This window comes from Lygodium microphyllum, chromosome 8, assembly GCF_053477565.2.
Source record: "Lygodium microphyllum isolate KBCC chromosome 8, Lygodium_microphyllum_v1.1.10, whole genome shotgun sequence".
NCBI lineage: Eukaryota > Viridiplantae > Streptophyta > Polypodiopsida > Schizaeales > Lygodiaceae > Lygodium > Lygodium microphyllum.
Window position 1 is genome coordinate 106,527,158 of NC_141142.1, and position 18,040 is coordinate 106,545,197.

Sequence of the window (18,040 nt, forward strand, 5' to 3'; positions counted from 1 at the left end):
TTTTATCCTTTTTTAATATTTGTTGATTTATTCAGGGACAATGTCACAACAGTAAAATACCACCCTATGTAAAACCTGCTGTTTGTGGTTCTGGTCATCCACGTTGAGCTCAGATTCAGCCACATTGGAGTTGACCATGACAGGTTTATCTAGAATTTCTTCAAGGCTTTCTTTGCTGAGAGGCTCCACTTGAATACCTCTTTCATTTCTGCTACATGTGGTATCCAATTCATCTTCCAGATTAATGTTCAATTTTCTGTGCAAATCTGAAGCATGAGATTCAAGAGACTGGAGACGAGCCTCAAAACCATCTAAACGATTTGACTGTTCAATGGTTATGGCATCAATAGCTTGTTTAGAGAGCTCTTTATTTTTTTTGTAGAAGCCAATGCATGCATGATCAATATGTGAAGATTGAACAATGTCACTTTTCCTTGGAGATAAATAGTTGCCTGGATCTGATGCAATACTCTCACTATGTACTTTCTGCAATGCTAAGAACTGAACTACACTGTGTGTGTTTTTGTATTCAAGATCTTGAGTTATCGACAAGGAGGGTTTTGAAGGACATAGTGGATGGCAGTGACCCTCTTGTCTTTGGAGAGAATTTGGACCTGTATTTTCTGGAAGGTACCCTTTTGATGCAACAATGGCTGTTTCATCCAGAATACATGACTGCTGCCTTGGAAGACAGTTCTCAGATTGTTGCTGGGGATCATGACTTGGGTATGTGGAAGAAAAATTTTCAGCACTGATACAAGCTCTGTATGAAGGTGGTTGGATACACTGGCCATTGTTCTCAAACTTGTTTAGCTGTGACTGAGACTGCATATTGTCAAAGAATTTGGTTTTACACATAGGAAAAACAGGGTAGTTCCATCTCTGCTGTAATCCAGAAAGATTTCTGGATTTCAGATACTTATCAGAATGACTAACAATGCAGAGTGGCTCCATTGGAAAATATGAATCAGAAGATTCACAAATACCGACTTCATTTCGAGAAATTGAGCTGTCATTAAGATAAGGTAGAACAACCCGACCATCCAGCAATTGAAGGTGAGGAAGAACGTGTAGTATCAATGACTCATATGTTGGCTCCTTGCATACAGGGTTTGATTCACTTCCACGAGAAAGAAGTAGCTCTTGCAAGTGTATATACCCTGCAAGAAACCATATCTCAGACAGAAGCTCGATATTGTTCGCTCGTAAATCCAAGAATTGCAGTGAATACCTGCAAAGAGATACTCTTTGACTGAGAGTTCCCCTTATGCTTTATGTGGTATTCAAAAAACTTCTTAAAGATGTCACTACAACAGTTGTTGCTTCTATCCACAAACACTTCTAATGCATTCCAATGAGCAACTATAACAACAAAAGGGTACATTCACCTTCTCAAAGTTACAAAAGACAAAAGATGCAGAAGCATGGAACTAAATGAAAACCATTTATCTTACATGTGATTAACTATGGTGAAATGCTAAATTGAGGATCTACTCACGAGTAACCAAAAGTACAAGAACTTGACACACATCATGCAAGCTATAGACACAGTTTTGATAACTTAAGAAGGACCTTAACTCTGTGTCAAACCTTATTGAAAGAAATGTAAACAAGCTAATAACCAAACTTGACCCTTGAGTAGTTAACAATTCAAGTTCTCACAGAGTCCTATTGTGCGACCAGTTCATTCTTTGAGCTCTGCCGTCGCGTCGCCTGCTACCCCCGCCTCCCGACCACTCCCTCACGCTCAAGCCCGCCCCGTCACCTGTCCTGTCCGTCGTCCCGCCCTGCCCTGCCCGTCCCCCCGCCCCGCCTTGGCCATCATCCTGCCCGTCGTCCCCCCCCCCAAAGGCTAGCCTCTGCTATAGATCCCCCCCCCCCCCCCCCCCGCGGCGTGCTTCCCCCATCCGCAACAAACACAGTAGTGTTCCCCTCCCTCGCCATCGATTCCCCCACCCTCCAATTGCTCCCTCCATCTGCAGCAAACCCCCCCTCCCCCTCAAGTAGCACCGTGGCGTGATTGTTAGTCCTATCAATAGCGACATGCAATGGAAACCCCTGGTCAGATGCCAGCGCACTCAGTGAGTGCCCTCCAGTCAAACACCTTGCGCGTAGTCCTCTCGAAGGAACAGGTCTTAGCTGTCCGAGCTAAGGAGCTGGAGCTAATGGAAACAACGATTTATGGTCAGGTAGTAGGACATTCCCCAGCCAGGGCCCAGCTTCGGGACTCGCTACACTCCATGCTGCGCATTGGGATAGCACAGATCGAGGAGACGATCCTATTGGGCCAAGGGATTCTCATGGTCCGGCTCAGCTTGGCAGACGCAGCTCACGAGTTACTCGCCAGTTCACCATATGCGTCCACAAAGGGGGTCATACACATGGTGCCTTGGTATAGGGGCTTTACTGTGGAGGCATTTGCACTCCACAACAGGTTTCTTCGGCACTCGGTCACTCTTCTTTTCCCTGGCCTAGCGATTGAGTATCGCCAGTTGGTGGAAGACTTTCGAAGGCTTTTCGGCACTATCCTTCCCGCGTCCTTCGCAGATTCAATGACAACAACAGGAGTCCCAAAGGTATGGGTGGCAATGAAAGAGGTCAAGAATATCCCACAGTTCCTAGAGATTGAGGCGGGCGCGAGCACTCCTTTAGGTAGCAAGTCATTGTGACGGGGCAGCCAGGGCAGTGCCTGCGCTGTCACGACTTTGGGCATCAGGAAGCAGTTTGCATGCATTTCGGAGCCAAGGTGGCTCCTCCAATAGGCCCATAGATGGACGTTGATGGCTTCACACGGGTCCAGAGACGACAGAGAGGGAGACGGCAGGGGGGGCGCAGCCTACGTCTCATACCCAGCCTCGGCAGAGCAGGGAGCAGGTGGGCGTGCGACACCCCCTCGGTAGAGCACTCCACAGCCCCCTCCTACCCCCCCCCAACTGGCAGGACCACAATCCCCCACATCCACCACCCGCGCCACAGACTACCTCTCCTGAGTCCCTACAGCCCCCACACCCACCTCCCTCCACATCCCAGGCCCCCCCCCACTAACCCTAGCCCACAACCCCCCACTTCCAAGACCACCAGCCGCCCCCCACACCCACCAGGTACTTCCATCCACCCCACCATCCCTCGATTATCCTCCCCCCCACCACCTCCTGTACCAAGCACCTCCCCTGATCCGCACCTGGTTCAGGTGATCCCCCCCAGACCCACCCCCCCGCCTCCCACAGGAGGTGATGAGACACACACGCCTACATCCTCTTCACACCAGCAGTCCTCCCCCTCCCATACAGCCACCAGCTCATCCACCTCTACAGCCCGTCACACCTTCCCGAGATAGGCACACCTATTGCCACAGGAGTTCTTCCGTAGTGGCCCATTGTCCTACTTGTCCATCTACTAGCACCACTGGATGGACCAAACTACGCCTTTTTTCTTCAGTCCTCTCACTCAGGGGAGTGGACAACGACGCAGATAGAGGAAGAGTTGAAAAGTCAGGTGGCGGACCACACCTCCCAGTGGATGGGAGAAGGACTAGCACTGTTTGCACAACAGTGGCCTGGTTGCATAATGGACATTAACTGGTGGGCTTGTGTCGAGGTCCCTCACCTGAGCATTATCTTTCGAGCCCCTCCACAGTGGAGAGCTCCAAGCGATGTGATTGAGTGGCCCCTGGCACAGGTGGCCCGTTTCTACCATTGCACAGAGTCTCGACTCTCAGCATGGTTGATAGATGCATTGATAATACCACCTGGAACTTCTATCACCCCGTTGGTCCGGCCAAGGGACACCATGGGGGAATGGAGCTCGCCGTCCAGATCGGCGGCAAAGCGTACGTGCATGCCTCATAGCTCCTTCTCGTCATCAACAGCCTCCACACCAAACAGATGCCTGTTTGGGCAGTCACAGGTTTCCGCATGAGCTTACATCTTGCATCCTGGAATGTGAATAGCCTCCACTACAGTGGGGCACGTGGATCCAGGAAGCTGATTGTTCGGCAGGAGTTGCAGCCTGCCCTTGCCGGACGGATCAACATCTTACTTCTACAAGAGCACAAGCTCACCCCCACCCAGGCCCAACGAGCAGGGAAGGTACTCCCACGCAACTCGCACACTTATTAGGAGCACGCCACAGGTGCCCACGGCAGGAGTGGAGGCGTATCCACCTCTATTGGTCCGAGTCTTACCGCTTGTGTTCGAGACCACGGGACAATAGTGGCAAGGAGGGTGCTATGGATCAGATTGGATATTGGGGACTCGTGCCTTGGAGTCCTTAATATCTATGCCCCTATGGATGTTAGGGCACGCAACAAGTTCTGGGTGGAGATCGCGGAAGGACTCCCAAAGGTAGACTCCTGAATTGTTGGAGGAGACTTCAACAACCTGGAGGCTTTGGACGACTAGGAGGGCAAAGGGGAGAAACTACCAGGGCATGGCTGGGGAGGAGAAGAGGCATGGGAGGTGTTTCTACTAGCAATAGGAGCACGCGATGCCTGGAGAGACCCTCCCTTCCACAGGAGGGAGAGGTCGCTAGACTTCTCTTGGGGATACAGGTGCCTAGGTGGAGTCCTACTGGAGCGGTTGGACACGTTTTATGTGGGAGAGTGGGGAGGCTCTCAGGGAGGCCAGATTGGGCAGTTGGCGGGCACCACGTTGTCCAATCATTGCTCGGTTCTCCTGACACGAGATCCCCCAGCATTTGTCCTAGACTCGCAATCTTGTCAGATCCCTGACTCCATCTACAGGAGGGAGGAGGTGACAAGACAGATAGAGCAGATTTGGACTAGAGAGTGGGGCAGAAGGGGCCAGATCGCAGAGGAGGTTGCAGAGGCCCTAGCTGAGTCGAGCAGGATTTGCCAAGAGGCAGCCATACAGGCCAGGCAGCAAAGCTGGGAGGAGGAGAGAGCACTCCGGCGGGACCTTGCAGTCACGCAAAGATTATTACAAGTGACACCAAGGGATCCCACTCTCCACGCACAGCACGTGCGTGCGCAAGCAGTCATTGCTGGCCTAGAGGATAGGCGCTCTAAGTTCTCTTTCCGCACCTCAGCAGCTTTATGGGTGCGGAAGGGGGACACGATGTGTAGGGAGTTTTTTTAGGTGCACCAATCTTGCACCTTTGGAGATCAGATACGCAGCCTCCGAGATCAGTATGGGAGGACCCGTTCTAGCCCAGGCGAGGTGATGGAGATTGCTACCGATTACTATAATCGCCTCTTCGAGCAGGAGACAGCCTCCACTAGAGGACAGCGATGTAGACAGCAGGTCTGGGATAATATCCCGTCCCTCGTCACAGAGGAGATGGGACACTCCCTCCTAGCCCCCTTCACAGAGAAGGAACTAGAGGAGGCTTTCCATACACACGACGGGCAGAAATGCCCGAGAGAGGATGGCCTCTCTAAGGCTTTCTTCGCTACCTTCTGGGAAGTGGTGAAGGACCTCTTACTGTTGGCCTTTCAGGAAATCTTCACCTCATGACAAATTCCATGGAGTCTATTGGCAGGCCTTATCAGTCTTCTCCCCAAAGGGGGAGACCGGTTGGAGCTTTCCCAGTGGAGACCAATCACCTTACTGTCAATGGCCTATAAGGCACTGGCAAAGATGATAGGTAGGCGACTACGCCCCTTGCTTCCGAACATTATCCATGACACGTGGACAGGTTTTTTCCAGGATAGGAACATCCTGGACAATGTATTCACCTTCTTTGAGGCGAGAGAGTGGGCCCAACACAGTGGGCAAAGACTGGCCGTACTATTCTTGGATTTTGAGAAAGCCTATGATAGGGTGGACTGGGATTTCCTAGAGGGCACCATGGTAAGGTTGGGTTTCCCCCAAGCTTGGATTTTCGGGGTCTCCGCACTTTACAGATCGGCGACCAGCAAGGTTCTCATAGCAGGGAGATGAGGGGAGGAGTTTCGGCTAGAGAGATCGGTCCGACAGGGCTGCCCCCTGGCCCCGTACGTGTTCCTTCTCTTTGCAGAGGCGATGTCTCACTTCCTCAGGTCACGAGCATCCCCCACATCCAGTGGGCTGGTTGGGAGGTTGGCCCGGCTCGTACAATCAGGAAATGGTGGGAGGTGTACAGGATAGCGGACGAGGAGATGCTAAAGCAAGCATCAGCCTACCAGCAAGGAGTGGAGCTGAGGAGAAGGGAGATAGACGCAGCAATACCTCAGGAATGGCTTGCTCCCCCGATCCAAGAGCCGATAGAGCCCGGGGAGGTATGGGCCGCTAGGTTTTCACCAGCAGGCATCCCCTTACAAGTGGCAAGAAGAGTGGGTTGCGCTCCACCTGGGACCTTTTTCACAGTGCAGGAGGGGGGGCGTCTGGCTCTTGATAGAGGGCAACAGGACGAGGGGATAGCTGTCCTTTCATGGAAGAGGATCCGAGTTGTTGGCCTTCAGGGGAAGATATGGCGGCTAGACCCTTTGGTCTTTTGGCAGGAGCTCAAGGAGTGGCACCTCTGAATCTGGGAAGGAAGGCCACTTGATGAGCTGATCCGGGAGAGTGGCTTTGGCCGGCCACTGCGGTCACCAAGAGGCCACCGAGGTTCCTGGAGTACACCGCCAGGATTGGCAGGCACGTACTGATGCAGGAGGACATGGATTGGGCAACGTCACGTAGCAAGCACTGGGCGGAGCAGAGCATCACCGAGCCGTTCCGACGGACCTTCTGGCGCCGCCTATGGGACAGCTGGAGGCTAAGGAGGGTTTCGTACTTTTTATGGCTGGTGGCACATGGAGGCTTGGCGGTGGGAAGCTGGCTTGCCCAGATGCAGAAGGAGGGAGTTTGTTAGTGCTGCACACAGCAGTCGATGGAAACCCCAAAACACTGCCTTTAATCGTGTGAGGCGGCACAGCTCGTGTGGAGAGGAGTATGCCGCATCCTGCGCCGCACAGCACCCATCCTTGGATGTATCTCTTGGGGTTCTTTCTGTTGGCAGGCAGTCAGCCAAGGCCGTCACCTTCTGTATGAGGCTGGGATGCAAGACACGATATTCATGATCGAGGCAAGGTCGTGCGCAGTGGTGGGTTTAGAGGCTCTACCCATCCGCCAGGTACTGGAGCCCATAGGAGACCGCTCTGAGGTATGGGAAATCATAGGGAGTCTTACTGGTTGGCATATCTAGAAGGCGCGGTGTCAGGCGGCTTTCGGCGGAGAGAGACCTTCAGTACAAGCGACCCTAGCGGAGCTCTGGACCTCCATCATCCACACCCTTCGAGGCCAATGGGATCAGGTGCAGAGTGAGTCCAGGGCTCGTCAGGAGCTCCGAGGTCATTTCATGCACACTTGGGGCGGCCAGGACCTGTGTTCTTCGTGATGCAGGCAGGCAGCCCCAGATGGCGATGCACCCCCCCTCCATGGCTTCTTGCCCCTAGCCCCCCTAGACTGCCTTGAGAGGCTTGTATATATGACGTATCTGTGACTCTCACCAGCTCCAGCTTGGTCTGTTGAGCATGAGCACTTCTTTGTATTCAGGTTTTTTTCTGAAGTAATATAATCAGCCACACTTTATTTGCAAAAATAAAAAACAATTCAAGTTCTAGAAACTAAGAACAGTATAAATTTGTCAGATAGCTTTTGAGGTTGATAGAGAATGGTCCTTGGTTGGGGTACACTTGCATGGTCATTAACCCCATGCCTCCCTCTCGGATATGAGGACCGTCTAGACAGATTGGCTGTCAAATTTGCAAAAAAGTGATGATCCTTGTCCTTGTTCTGAATGTTCTCAACTAAGCCAACTTGAAATACAAGACGGCCTTTATACACACACAGTATTGACCACCATATTAGATCAAGAGGGAAAGCCCAGAGAATCCACCATACAGAACTGAAAAGAAAAGGAGTGGGATGCCCCGGGCACTATGGCTGACCAGCCAAAAGTGTCCAAATAAGAAACCCTCATCCCTAGGCACTTTGATGTCCCTCCCACTCTAGTGGAAGACAGAAATGCCAGAGGACTCTCACTACATTTTCATCCAACATCCCCCCCTTTTTCCCACCCCCCGAAACACAAGTCAACTGGAAGCAAAGGGAAGATCTCCACAAGAGAAAATTTGATCTCAGCCTTCCATTCTATGCCAAGCACATTGGCATCCACCACCATCCTATTTGCTAGAAGATTGAGTGAGAAGTGGCATTCCCATGTGTGTCCCTATCTAGAAAAATCTGCCTAATGGCTTGGGCTTTTGGTGAAAATAAGCAAAACATAGCTCCCTGCTGCCACATGCAATCGCCAAAGATTGGGGAATCCCTGAACTCTGCTGCATCAGTAAACATGATCTGGTGTGGATATTGCTATTGCATGAAATGCAGGCATGGAGTACAATGTTCCCATCAGTAGCAAGCTGCCAACTTCCATAAAGGCGACACTTTGTTTTGATACACTGATGGTAATGAAGGTGCAGAGCTGTGTGGCCAACGAAGAGAAAACGAATGCAAGAGATTGAGGCAGAGATGAACAAGGCTCCCAAGTTGTGATCCCAGGTCCAAAAATATTGATGAGCTAACTGAAGTATGTACAAGATCATGAGGGTATAAATAGGCTAATGAAGTGGTGATTAACCCCCCCTGAAATGATCCAAAATTTGGCCAACCTGAATCAAGAAAAACCATCACATCCTACCAAACCTTGATGGAACCTGTCTTACCCAAAGGCTCCTTGGCTGGTGGCCAACATCATTCAGGACTATTCTTCAAACAAGTACCCTTCAGAGGGGGTTGACCTTAAGCCCTCTACTTCACTATCCTCGCAAGATAAGATGCCCTCTTTTTTGCAAGTGGAACCTCCCTCTTTGACTGTGCAAGGCCATCCTACCCTGCCCATAGTGCTTCCCCTTCTTTCTCACCATGTCTGCTCCACCACTTCAGTGGGTTCCTGCCAATGCTACCATGATCTTTAATAAGGACTTTGTGAGGAGAAGAGCAATGAATTCAGCCAGCCACATGCATTAAAAGATAATGCATTGTGGATTACATTTTTTATCTAAGTGGCAATGCCTATATGTTGCCTAATGGGATGGACATGTGTGAGTCTGATAAAATAAGATACTATGCAACACGACCTAATGGAATGGACATGCATGAGTACAATCATATAGGATACTGTGCTACACTCCCTCTTAACCTTGAAATCTGAGCTTATTGCTCTTAAGAGCACCTACCCCTGCCTTCAAAATGCAGTTTTCTGGAACATAAATTGTGGATCCATGCTGATTTTGAGGACAAAATCTATGCCAACTTGAAGTAGTATCTGCTCATTCCAATCTCTCTCTCATGGGTCAGGAAGTAGATGCTATGAATGAGGCCAGATCAGAGAATAAGTATCACGTGAGGGCCTCTTTCTGAACACAGGCAAGAGATAGGGTGAACAAAGAATTATTTTGCACCACAAGTCCCAAACACTATAGACAGGGTGTCAAGCAACTTAGAAGAGCAGATGGATCCCTTGCCCAAGGGCCATAGGAGGTTGGTCAGGTGGCCACGAATTATTACACAGCTTTGTTGGGCACAACGATGAGGCCTCCAAGATTGGAGAGGGATAGAGAGATTGTGTGGCAGAGTACCAAGAGAGTGGTCACAGAGAGCATGAGAATACATTTGACGGTCCCATTCTCAAAGGAGGAGCTTGCCAAGGCCTTGCTAGAACTACCATTAGGGAAGTGCCTAGGGGATGATCGATGGGACAAGGCTTTCTTCCTAAGCTATTGGGACATGATCAGCACAGGACTTTTAACAACATTTCAAGAGATTATGGCATTTGGAGTTATGCAGGAAAGGATCTCAGAGGGATTGATTCACCTCATCTTGCAGGGCAACGGAGACAGACTGGAGCTCACAAAATGGAGACCAATCACTTTGCTTGGAACAGTGTATAAAATCCTAGCCAAAATAATCAGCCTCACGACTCTCTCTCCTGATGCCCAACCCCATTCAACCTACCTAGACTGGTTTCATTCAGGAGCATAGCATCCTTGATAGTATTTTCACCTTCTGGGAATCCACACCTAATGAACAATCCAGGGGCAAAAATCTTTTTCTTTTGCTTCTCACTCTCGAGAGGGACTTCATAGTAAGCCCCACAACATTAAGTGCAAAATTTCATCCCTTTGAAGGAAGTATAACCGTTGCTACCACAACAACCACTATTGTGATAGAGCTTGGTACTTAGACCCAAACCCTCAAGACTTATATGGAAGATGGATGGAGACATTGGGCATATAGGAGGAGGCCACTACTAGACTTCAATGGGATCCTATGGAGTGGGTATGGAGAGATCCATTTGCAGAGATACCTCAAGATATGCCCCTCTTTTGCTATACCACTAGGTTGGGGAGGAGAATACAAATGAGCAGGATCAAAGTGCTGCTAGCTGCAGCTGAAATATCACAATCTTTCCTTGCAAACTACCGGAGGAGATTGGAGGATAGCTTTAAAACAAGAAAGATTTCACTCTTTCTTTGGTTACCAGCACACAGGAGTTTAGCGGTTGGGTACATGGCTTGGCTATGATAGAGACCCTAATACCTTGCACTAGATGTAGGGAGCATGAGGAGACTTAGAGGCATTGCATATGGGATTACTCAAAGGCTCAGGGGGTTTATAGGAGAGCCCTTAGGATGGTGTTTCATGGTGCTATAGTTTCTATGATTGCTACATGGGGGACGGTTGCATGGGTCACTAACAATGGCCCAGCTTGTGGGTATGAGGATGTACAGGGGTGTCAAGCTTATCTCACCTTGGGGCAGCTTGTGAGCAAGACTTTCATGCCAGATTTCTCATAGACAGTATGGAATCAGGGACATTGTCACAGATGGGAGCTCATAGCTAGCATTATTGCTTGGTACATATGGACAGCCAGATTTAGCCAGGCTATTGATGTTTTGGACATATCTACTGCAAAGATTCTCTCTAGCATCTGAATAGAGATTGTGCACACTCTTCATGGGAGATGGGAGAGAATACACGGCAGTTTAGAGACTATCAGGAAGAGGAGAGATGCTTTTTTCAGGACATGGGATTCTTTCACCTTTTTCCTCTTCCAAAACCATATGGTCTGGCGTTATAGACCTTCTAACTGGGTATTCACTCAAGCTTTGCACTAGACTTCCCCTCGGTATATAATTTTTGCTATGGAAATCCCTTACAGGGCTGCTTTGTACTTGGTTTTTTGCCTTAGGACATTTTGTTCTTAGGGGTGTTAATCAAATTTTAACTTTTCTCTAGAAAAAAAGAAGTGTACTCCTCTGACTTAGCCTCCTGAGAGTATAACTGGCATATGTGTATCCATAAGAGCTAGATGTGTGACAGCCATCCTGGGAACAATGCAGAATATGATTCTTGTAATGGGCCATCTTTGTGCCTAGAGGATATGAGGATCTGATCCATGTCCTTTTTGCATCCAGCTTCACCATGTCCATTCTAATCGACCCTATTCAGCTTGGAGTGGTTGAGACCAAGGGTGGCTGTAATCAAAGGGTGGAAGGGTATCAATCCTCATGCCATATAGTCCTAACCAAGTATACATTTGGGCAAACCAATGTCAAGTGTCTCCGTCAGCTGCTAACTGCTGAGAAGAAATGAGTGCTAGACAAGAATCCCTCTGTTTGGGGAGCTCCCATATGAGCTGAAGAAAGGTCACTACTTGGAAAAGAGCCTTAATAACTACAAGGGAGTAACACCCATCTTCCTTCCCTCTTAACTATCACATGCAGCATGAATGGCTTGCTCTAAAATATAAATGTTATCATTATGACCAGCAGTCTCTCCATGTGCTGCCAACAATCATAAATGCTATCATCATGACCAGACGCACTTCGTAGCAAACCAGAAAGAAACTTTGTTGATACAACCCCCTTTTGCACAGGTAAGAGGCTTTCAATAACCTCTAAAATTACCTTTTGATCGCTCTCAGATGGAATTGATGCAAGAGAAATTGATCCAAACCTGCTGCTCCCATCCTTTGTTCCCTGGCGTTTGTTCAAAGCTGGAAGGTACCTCCTCGCAAAATGCATGAGAGCCCCAGCAATGCTCTCTGGTTTAATGCCTCTAGCCTCCATTGCCATTATGACTCTCTTGTAAAGTGGAAGGCTCAACACAGATATATCCATAGGCTGCCAGCCAGCATAAAGGCTCTCTCTAGTCCATTTTGTCCTGAAAGTGGCTCCCTCCTTGTATGGTAAAGGCTAGGACCCCAAATGAAAGCACTTTAGTGATTAGCCCAATGATCATGCTACTAAGCTTTGTAGAGCATGGGGGAAAGAAAGGACTAGCATGCATTGATATTCTTTGATAATGGAGCAAGAGCCAATTTTGTCTCTACAAGCATGGCAGCTCGTCTAGGTATCAAAGAGGATGAGATGGGTGTCAGAGTGAAGCAATGCGGAAGCAAATGACCATGACAAAGAGTGAACGGAGAGAGAGAAGAGAGAGAGAAAGAGATGTGAGCGTCCCGCCCTGCTGCCGGCCGTCTGACCTGCAGGCCCTGGTCGCAGTCGTCGCCTGGCTGACCTGCGGGTCCTGGTCGGTGGTCGCCGTCAGACCTGGGCGCTGTCGCCTGTCTGCTCGCCACAGATCGTCCTCTTGTCTGCGTCGCCTCTCAGCTCGCTACAGCGAATCGTCTGCAGCTTTGCGCCCCTGCCTTCTTGCGCAACCAGCATCACGTGCACAGGCCTGTGCAACTCTACGTGGTCCCCTGTGCACAGGGCTCAGGCAGAGAAAGCCAGAGAGAGAGAGAGCGAATCGGGGATGCTGTCACCTGCGCTGGCCCTTGGCGCCCATCAACGTGACCTGCACACTGCCTACCTGGCCCGCCAACGTGACCTGCACACTGTCTACCTGTAATCGTGCTGCGCTGCAACGTGGAAGCCCTGACCAGAGAATCGCCAGGATCAAAGGGTGTGCTTGCAGAATACGTCCCTGCACAGGCCGGGACACGACAGTTTAGGGACAGGCAGATAGACATTTTACAAGGACAGATCTGTGCCTACGAGGCAGCAGATTATTGAAGAGCAGAGACTGTAGACAGTACATCCTGCTGCTGCAGTGAGGGAGCGAGCGAAAGAGAGAAGACAGCAGTATGGCTGGCCTGGATATGGATTTTCTCGACCGGACGGTGGCAGCCCTTGGCCCTGATTCCGAGACAGAGGAGCCGGAAGATATGGTGCCATGCACGGAGGAGCCGCCTCCGGGTTCTGAACTGCCGCCTGCAGGCAAACGCTCTAAGCACACTTCAGACGAGCCAATGGGTCCTCAGGACCGTTCCTATGCGCAGGTTGCCTCCGAACCTGTGGATTCGCAGGAAATAGACTGGGAGCATTTGCTGGACTTTGCCAACACTCTGCTTGGCGATTATGTCCAGCATAATAATGAAACCTTCTCTGCTGCGGCTGCGGATGATGTGCTGGAAGCGACAGTGGACCCAAAATCAGTCTTGCGGTCCTTCTCGGTGTTCTATGACCGTGCAGTTATACTTTTTTTCACCGGCAGGATCCCAGTGCTCTCACATATTCGCCAGTGGATGCACCATTTATTGCAAGGGGAGTATGTTGAGGAGATCTTCCTTGGACCTCGCGGCTTTTATGAGGTGCTGTTGAAATCGGAATCGCATCGAGCTGAGCTACTGTCCAAGTTGCCACTATTCTTTGACCGCCGTTTGGTCCATGTGGTACCATGGCGCCCTATGGCTGACTTCCAGCGTCTGCTTCAACGCGAATGCCCGGTGTGGGTGGAAGTGGAAAATTGTCCAGCGGTATATTGGCCATTGTTGAAGGACGCGATGGCGGTTGTGGGCACAGTGCTGGTTCCCCCAAGCCTCAGGGCTATGAACCGAAACCGTTTATGCATGTTATGGGATACGGCCAGGAAAAGGCCTGCATGGCTTCGCCTCAATTGCTCTGGCATGCATCCTTTGCATTTTCGCCTGAAATGGGGCAATTTTGCCGGACACTGCTTTTCATGTGGTAAATTAGGGCATTTTGTAGCTGAATGCCCGGAACAGCAACTGTCTTCTGAGGAGGCGCAGGTTGTGCAACCCAAGGATGACATGGTGCTTGATGCCCAGACACAGGAGACCCTTCAGCCACCTACTGTCATGGATAAAGGTAAACAACAGGTCCGAGCTTTGGATTCTCCTAGCTCTGATTGGATTGAGGCACGACAAAAAAAAGGTAAAAAGTTGGACGCAGGCCTGGCAGATCCTGGGCCTCATGTTTCCCCGGATTCCGTGCGCACGTACACGCGCAGGAAAGACATGGTCACCTCACAGCAGGTTGCGCGTACCATGGCCCCGTCAGCCCCCCGTAATCCGTCTTCAAGGAAAGTCTATTCCGAGGGCCCCAAGGGCCCACCTGCTAAGCTGGCGTTTGATGCAAAGGGCAATGTGATTACACCTTGGGATAGGCGTTATCCCCGCCCTGCTCCCAAGGTAGTGGATTTCCCTTCTACCTCTAAAGCAGGTCGCCCGAATTCATTTGCAGTATTGGCTGATTTTCTGGATGAGGGTGTCCTGGATGCCCTCGCGGAAAAGATGCAATCGAGGCAACAGGCGCCTCATTCCTGACTTCCTTTTTTTGGAAATATATGAAGATTGCCACGTGGAACGTGCGAGGCATTTGCTCTCGCCATAAGCAACATACCATGTGGTCTGTCTTGCATGAGAATCAGTGGGATGTATTATGTGCAGTGGAGCACAAAAGTCATGGTGAGGCAGGAAAGGTTGTGGATTGTCATGGATTTCGTCTGTTTTATGCAGGGACACATGCTAAGCATTATTCGGGCGTGCTGATGATTGTTCATGAGAAATACCAGCCTGTTCTTGTTAAAAATGATGTGCACGGCCGCTTTCTGGTAATCGAAGTCCTATTTGAAGGCGAGATTTTATGGTTGCTGGGACTTTATGCTCCCAATGATCCCGCATCCCGACGGGATCTATGGTCGACTTTGCAGGGCTCCATGGCACTTGGCCGCAGAGGGTTTTTGATGGGAGATTTCAATATGTGTGTTGACTCTTCTCAGTCCACCTCAGGGCATTCGGTAATGGATACGCCAGAAAGCCGGGTGTGGAACTCCTTTGCTTTGCACATACTTAAGCAAGATCTTTGGTCGTGGCTTCACCCTTCTGTTTCAAGTTTTACTTTTCATTCTGCACAATATGCAACCACTTGGTCACGGTTGGACAGAATGTATATCATGCAGGGGGATGATTTTCTTCCTGAGATGCTAGAGATGAAGGTCTTGCAGCAATATGCGTTGTCGGATCATTTTCCCCTCCAGCTTGAGATGCGGGCTCAATCTGTTGCACCTTTTATGCAGTTACTGGATAAGCTCCCTTTACGCTTCAACTCCTCTTATTTGAAGCATCCAATTTTTCAGGATTATATGCAGCAACTGATTGAGAGGTTCTTATTGGACTTCGCCTCTGAGGGCTTGGCTTCGTTTGCACGCCTGCTCTCTAATGTGCAGCGGGTTGCTCGGCAGTATGGGATTCACACTGCCTCTCTTTGTCGCCGACGTCGACTTGCAGCAGAGAACTTATTGGCCTTGGTCCGTTCCTTGCTCCTGGATTCCCCAGATGATGATTTTCTGCTGTCACTGGAGCGGCGTTTGGCCCATCTTATTCAAGTCTTTAGCTTGAAATCTTATCAGCAGGCCAAGCTGCATAACTTGACCGACACATTGCAAGATAATGCCTGCCAGTCTCATAAGTTCTTTCGCGCCTTGCATGCTTCTCTAGCTCGCGAAAATATGACTCGACTTCAGGACTCGGAAGGTCGATGGTCACTGATCCGCAGACCATTATCAATATGTGCAGAAATTATTTTATGGATCTTTTTGGTTCTTCTTCCTTGCCGTCTAGCCAGGTTATGCATGCTCGCTCGATCTTCTATCAGCTGGTCCACCAGCAGGTTCCGTTTGATATGCAAGCCTCTTTGGAGGCGGATATTTGCGAAGAGGAGGTTATGGATGTTTTGTTGCACCTGCCTAAGGATAAAAGTCCTGGTTGGGATGGTCTCACTAATGAATTTTTTGAGCACTCAGCCACGCAGTTGGTAAAGCCTTTAGTGGTCATGTTCCAGCAGGTTTGGGAAACAGGGGTCATGCCTTCTTCATGGAAAGAAGGCCTTATCAAACTGATCCCCAAGGTCCCTTCGCCGTCAAAGCTGCAACATTGGAGACCAATTTCGTTGATGGGCGTGATGTATAAAATATTTTCCAAAGTGCTGGCAAATCGGCTTCACAAGCACCTTCCAGCTCTTGTGCACCCTCTCCAATATGGTTTCATTAAGGGACGCAACATTTTGCACAATATCTTGAATGTGCAAATGGCTATTGATTATGCGAGGCACTCCAATCAGCAAGTGGTCTTGATTCAACTGGACCTGGAAAAGGTGTTTGACTGTGTGGACTAGTCTTTCCTTGCGGATCTTATGTCTGCTATGGGCTTTGGGATCCGCATGTCCCGATTGATCTACACCATTAGTACTGAGGCTTCTTCAAGAGTTATGCTTAATGGTGGGGTCACAGAGCCATTTCTCCTTGCACGCTCGCTCAGACAGGGCTGCCCTTTGAGTCCTCTCTTCTTTGCCTTGGCGACTCACCCGGTCCTTTCAATGTTATCCTCCATGGCGGCTTCTGCCCAGCTGGCAGGGCTATCTCTTCCTTTGGGGCAGCACTTCATTAGCCAATCTTTGGCTGATGACTCCTTTATGATTTTGCAGGCGGACAGGGATAACATTCGCAAGGCTTTAGATGTTTGGACGCTCTTTGGTCAAGCTTCTGGTCTTCGCATCAATACCTTCAAGTCAGCCATTCTCAGTTGCACGGAGCCTGATTTAGAGTCATTAGGCTGGCAGGGCCAGGTGGTTTCTCGTGGATCAGGCATCTTGGATACCCATTGGGGGTGGATGTACGGCCAAAGGACCTGCTGGAGTGGATTTCACACAAACTGGCCGCGAAGTTTATGTATTGGAAGTCGCAAGCCTGGCCGTTCCATGTCCGCCTCAAAGTGGCTCAGACAATTATGCTACCAATGCTGACGTATTTCCTACCATTACTGCCATGGACGCCCAGTACTTTGAAGGCTCTCACTCATCCCATTCGTTTCATGCTATGGAAGAAAGATTCACTGCAGGCAGGCATTTCCTGGATTTCATGGTCACATGCATGTACCCCTAAGCGCATGGGTGGTGGAGCTATTTTGGATGCAGAAACTCATATGCTGGCTCTTCGTTGGTCTCTGTTTCGTGCCATGTGTGTGGATCATCACCCGTGGACCATCATAGCCCGTTATTTTCTTGAGGACAGCGGCCTCCGCCAGGGTAACACACGGCTTCAAGCCTCATGGTGGCATGTCCTTAATGCTGACGCTCGATTTTCCAGTCCCTCTTCCTCTTTGTTACTGCACTTGGTCGGCTCTTGGAAAGTGGTGCTCCAAAAGGCCCGTTGGCATCCTGTAGGGGACCGCGTGCAGACAAATTCTTTTCAGCTGGAATTGTTGGCGGTATCCACATTACTTTCATGGGAAGATAAACATCAACTTAGACCAAGATTTAACCGCATGGCCCGTTTGGGTGTGACTTCGATTGCGGATGCTACCCTTGCCACTCGCAATGTCCTTGCATCATTTCGGACTGCTAGGAGACTTTTCAGGATCCCACGCGGATACCGTGATTTATGGGGGAAGCTTTCCTCGGAACTTCAGGGTAGGCAACCTTTTCCTGCCCTGGCTATGGATCGCCCTTGGCAGGACTGGGACCTTGCAGGCCAGTTGAGTCTGGAAAAGGCCTCTACTAATCAGGTGTATCATCTTCTCATTAAAGATCACCAATGGTTGGGTGTGAAAGTTAATACTGTTTGGGGCCTGCGGAAATCACTGTCATGGTGGCAGGCAACACTGATGGAGGGATGGCAGAATAAGACACCTTTCAAATGCAAGGTCTTTCTGTGGCGGGTAATGATTGGTGGTCTTCCTCTTGCCTCGGCCCTTTCCAAGCGTCGAATCTTGAATGGCACTTGCTTCTTCTGCACCACTTCGGCGGAATCGG

At 49.9% G+C, this 18,040-nt stretch overlaps 1 protein-coding gene across 1 annotated transcript in view; it reads right to left on the reverse strand.

The window, feature by feature from the left end:
* Nucleotides 1-18,040, reverse strand: part of LOC148032699 (uncharacterized) — a 373,621-nt gene that overhangs the window by 189,525 nt on the left and 166,056 nt on the right. The window contains exon 4 of the mRNA XM_087683327.1: nucleotides 76-1,231. Coding sequence (XP_087539453.1) covers nucleotides 76-1,231 — 1,156 coding nt within the window. The remainder of the gene's footprint in view (nucleotides 1-75; nucleotides 1,232-18,040) is intronic.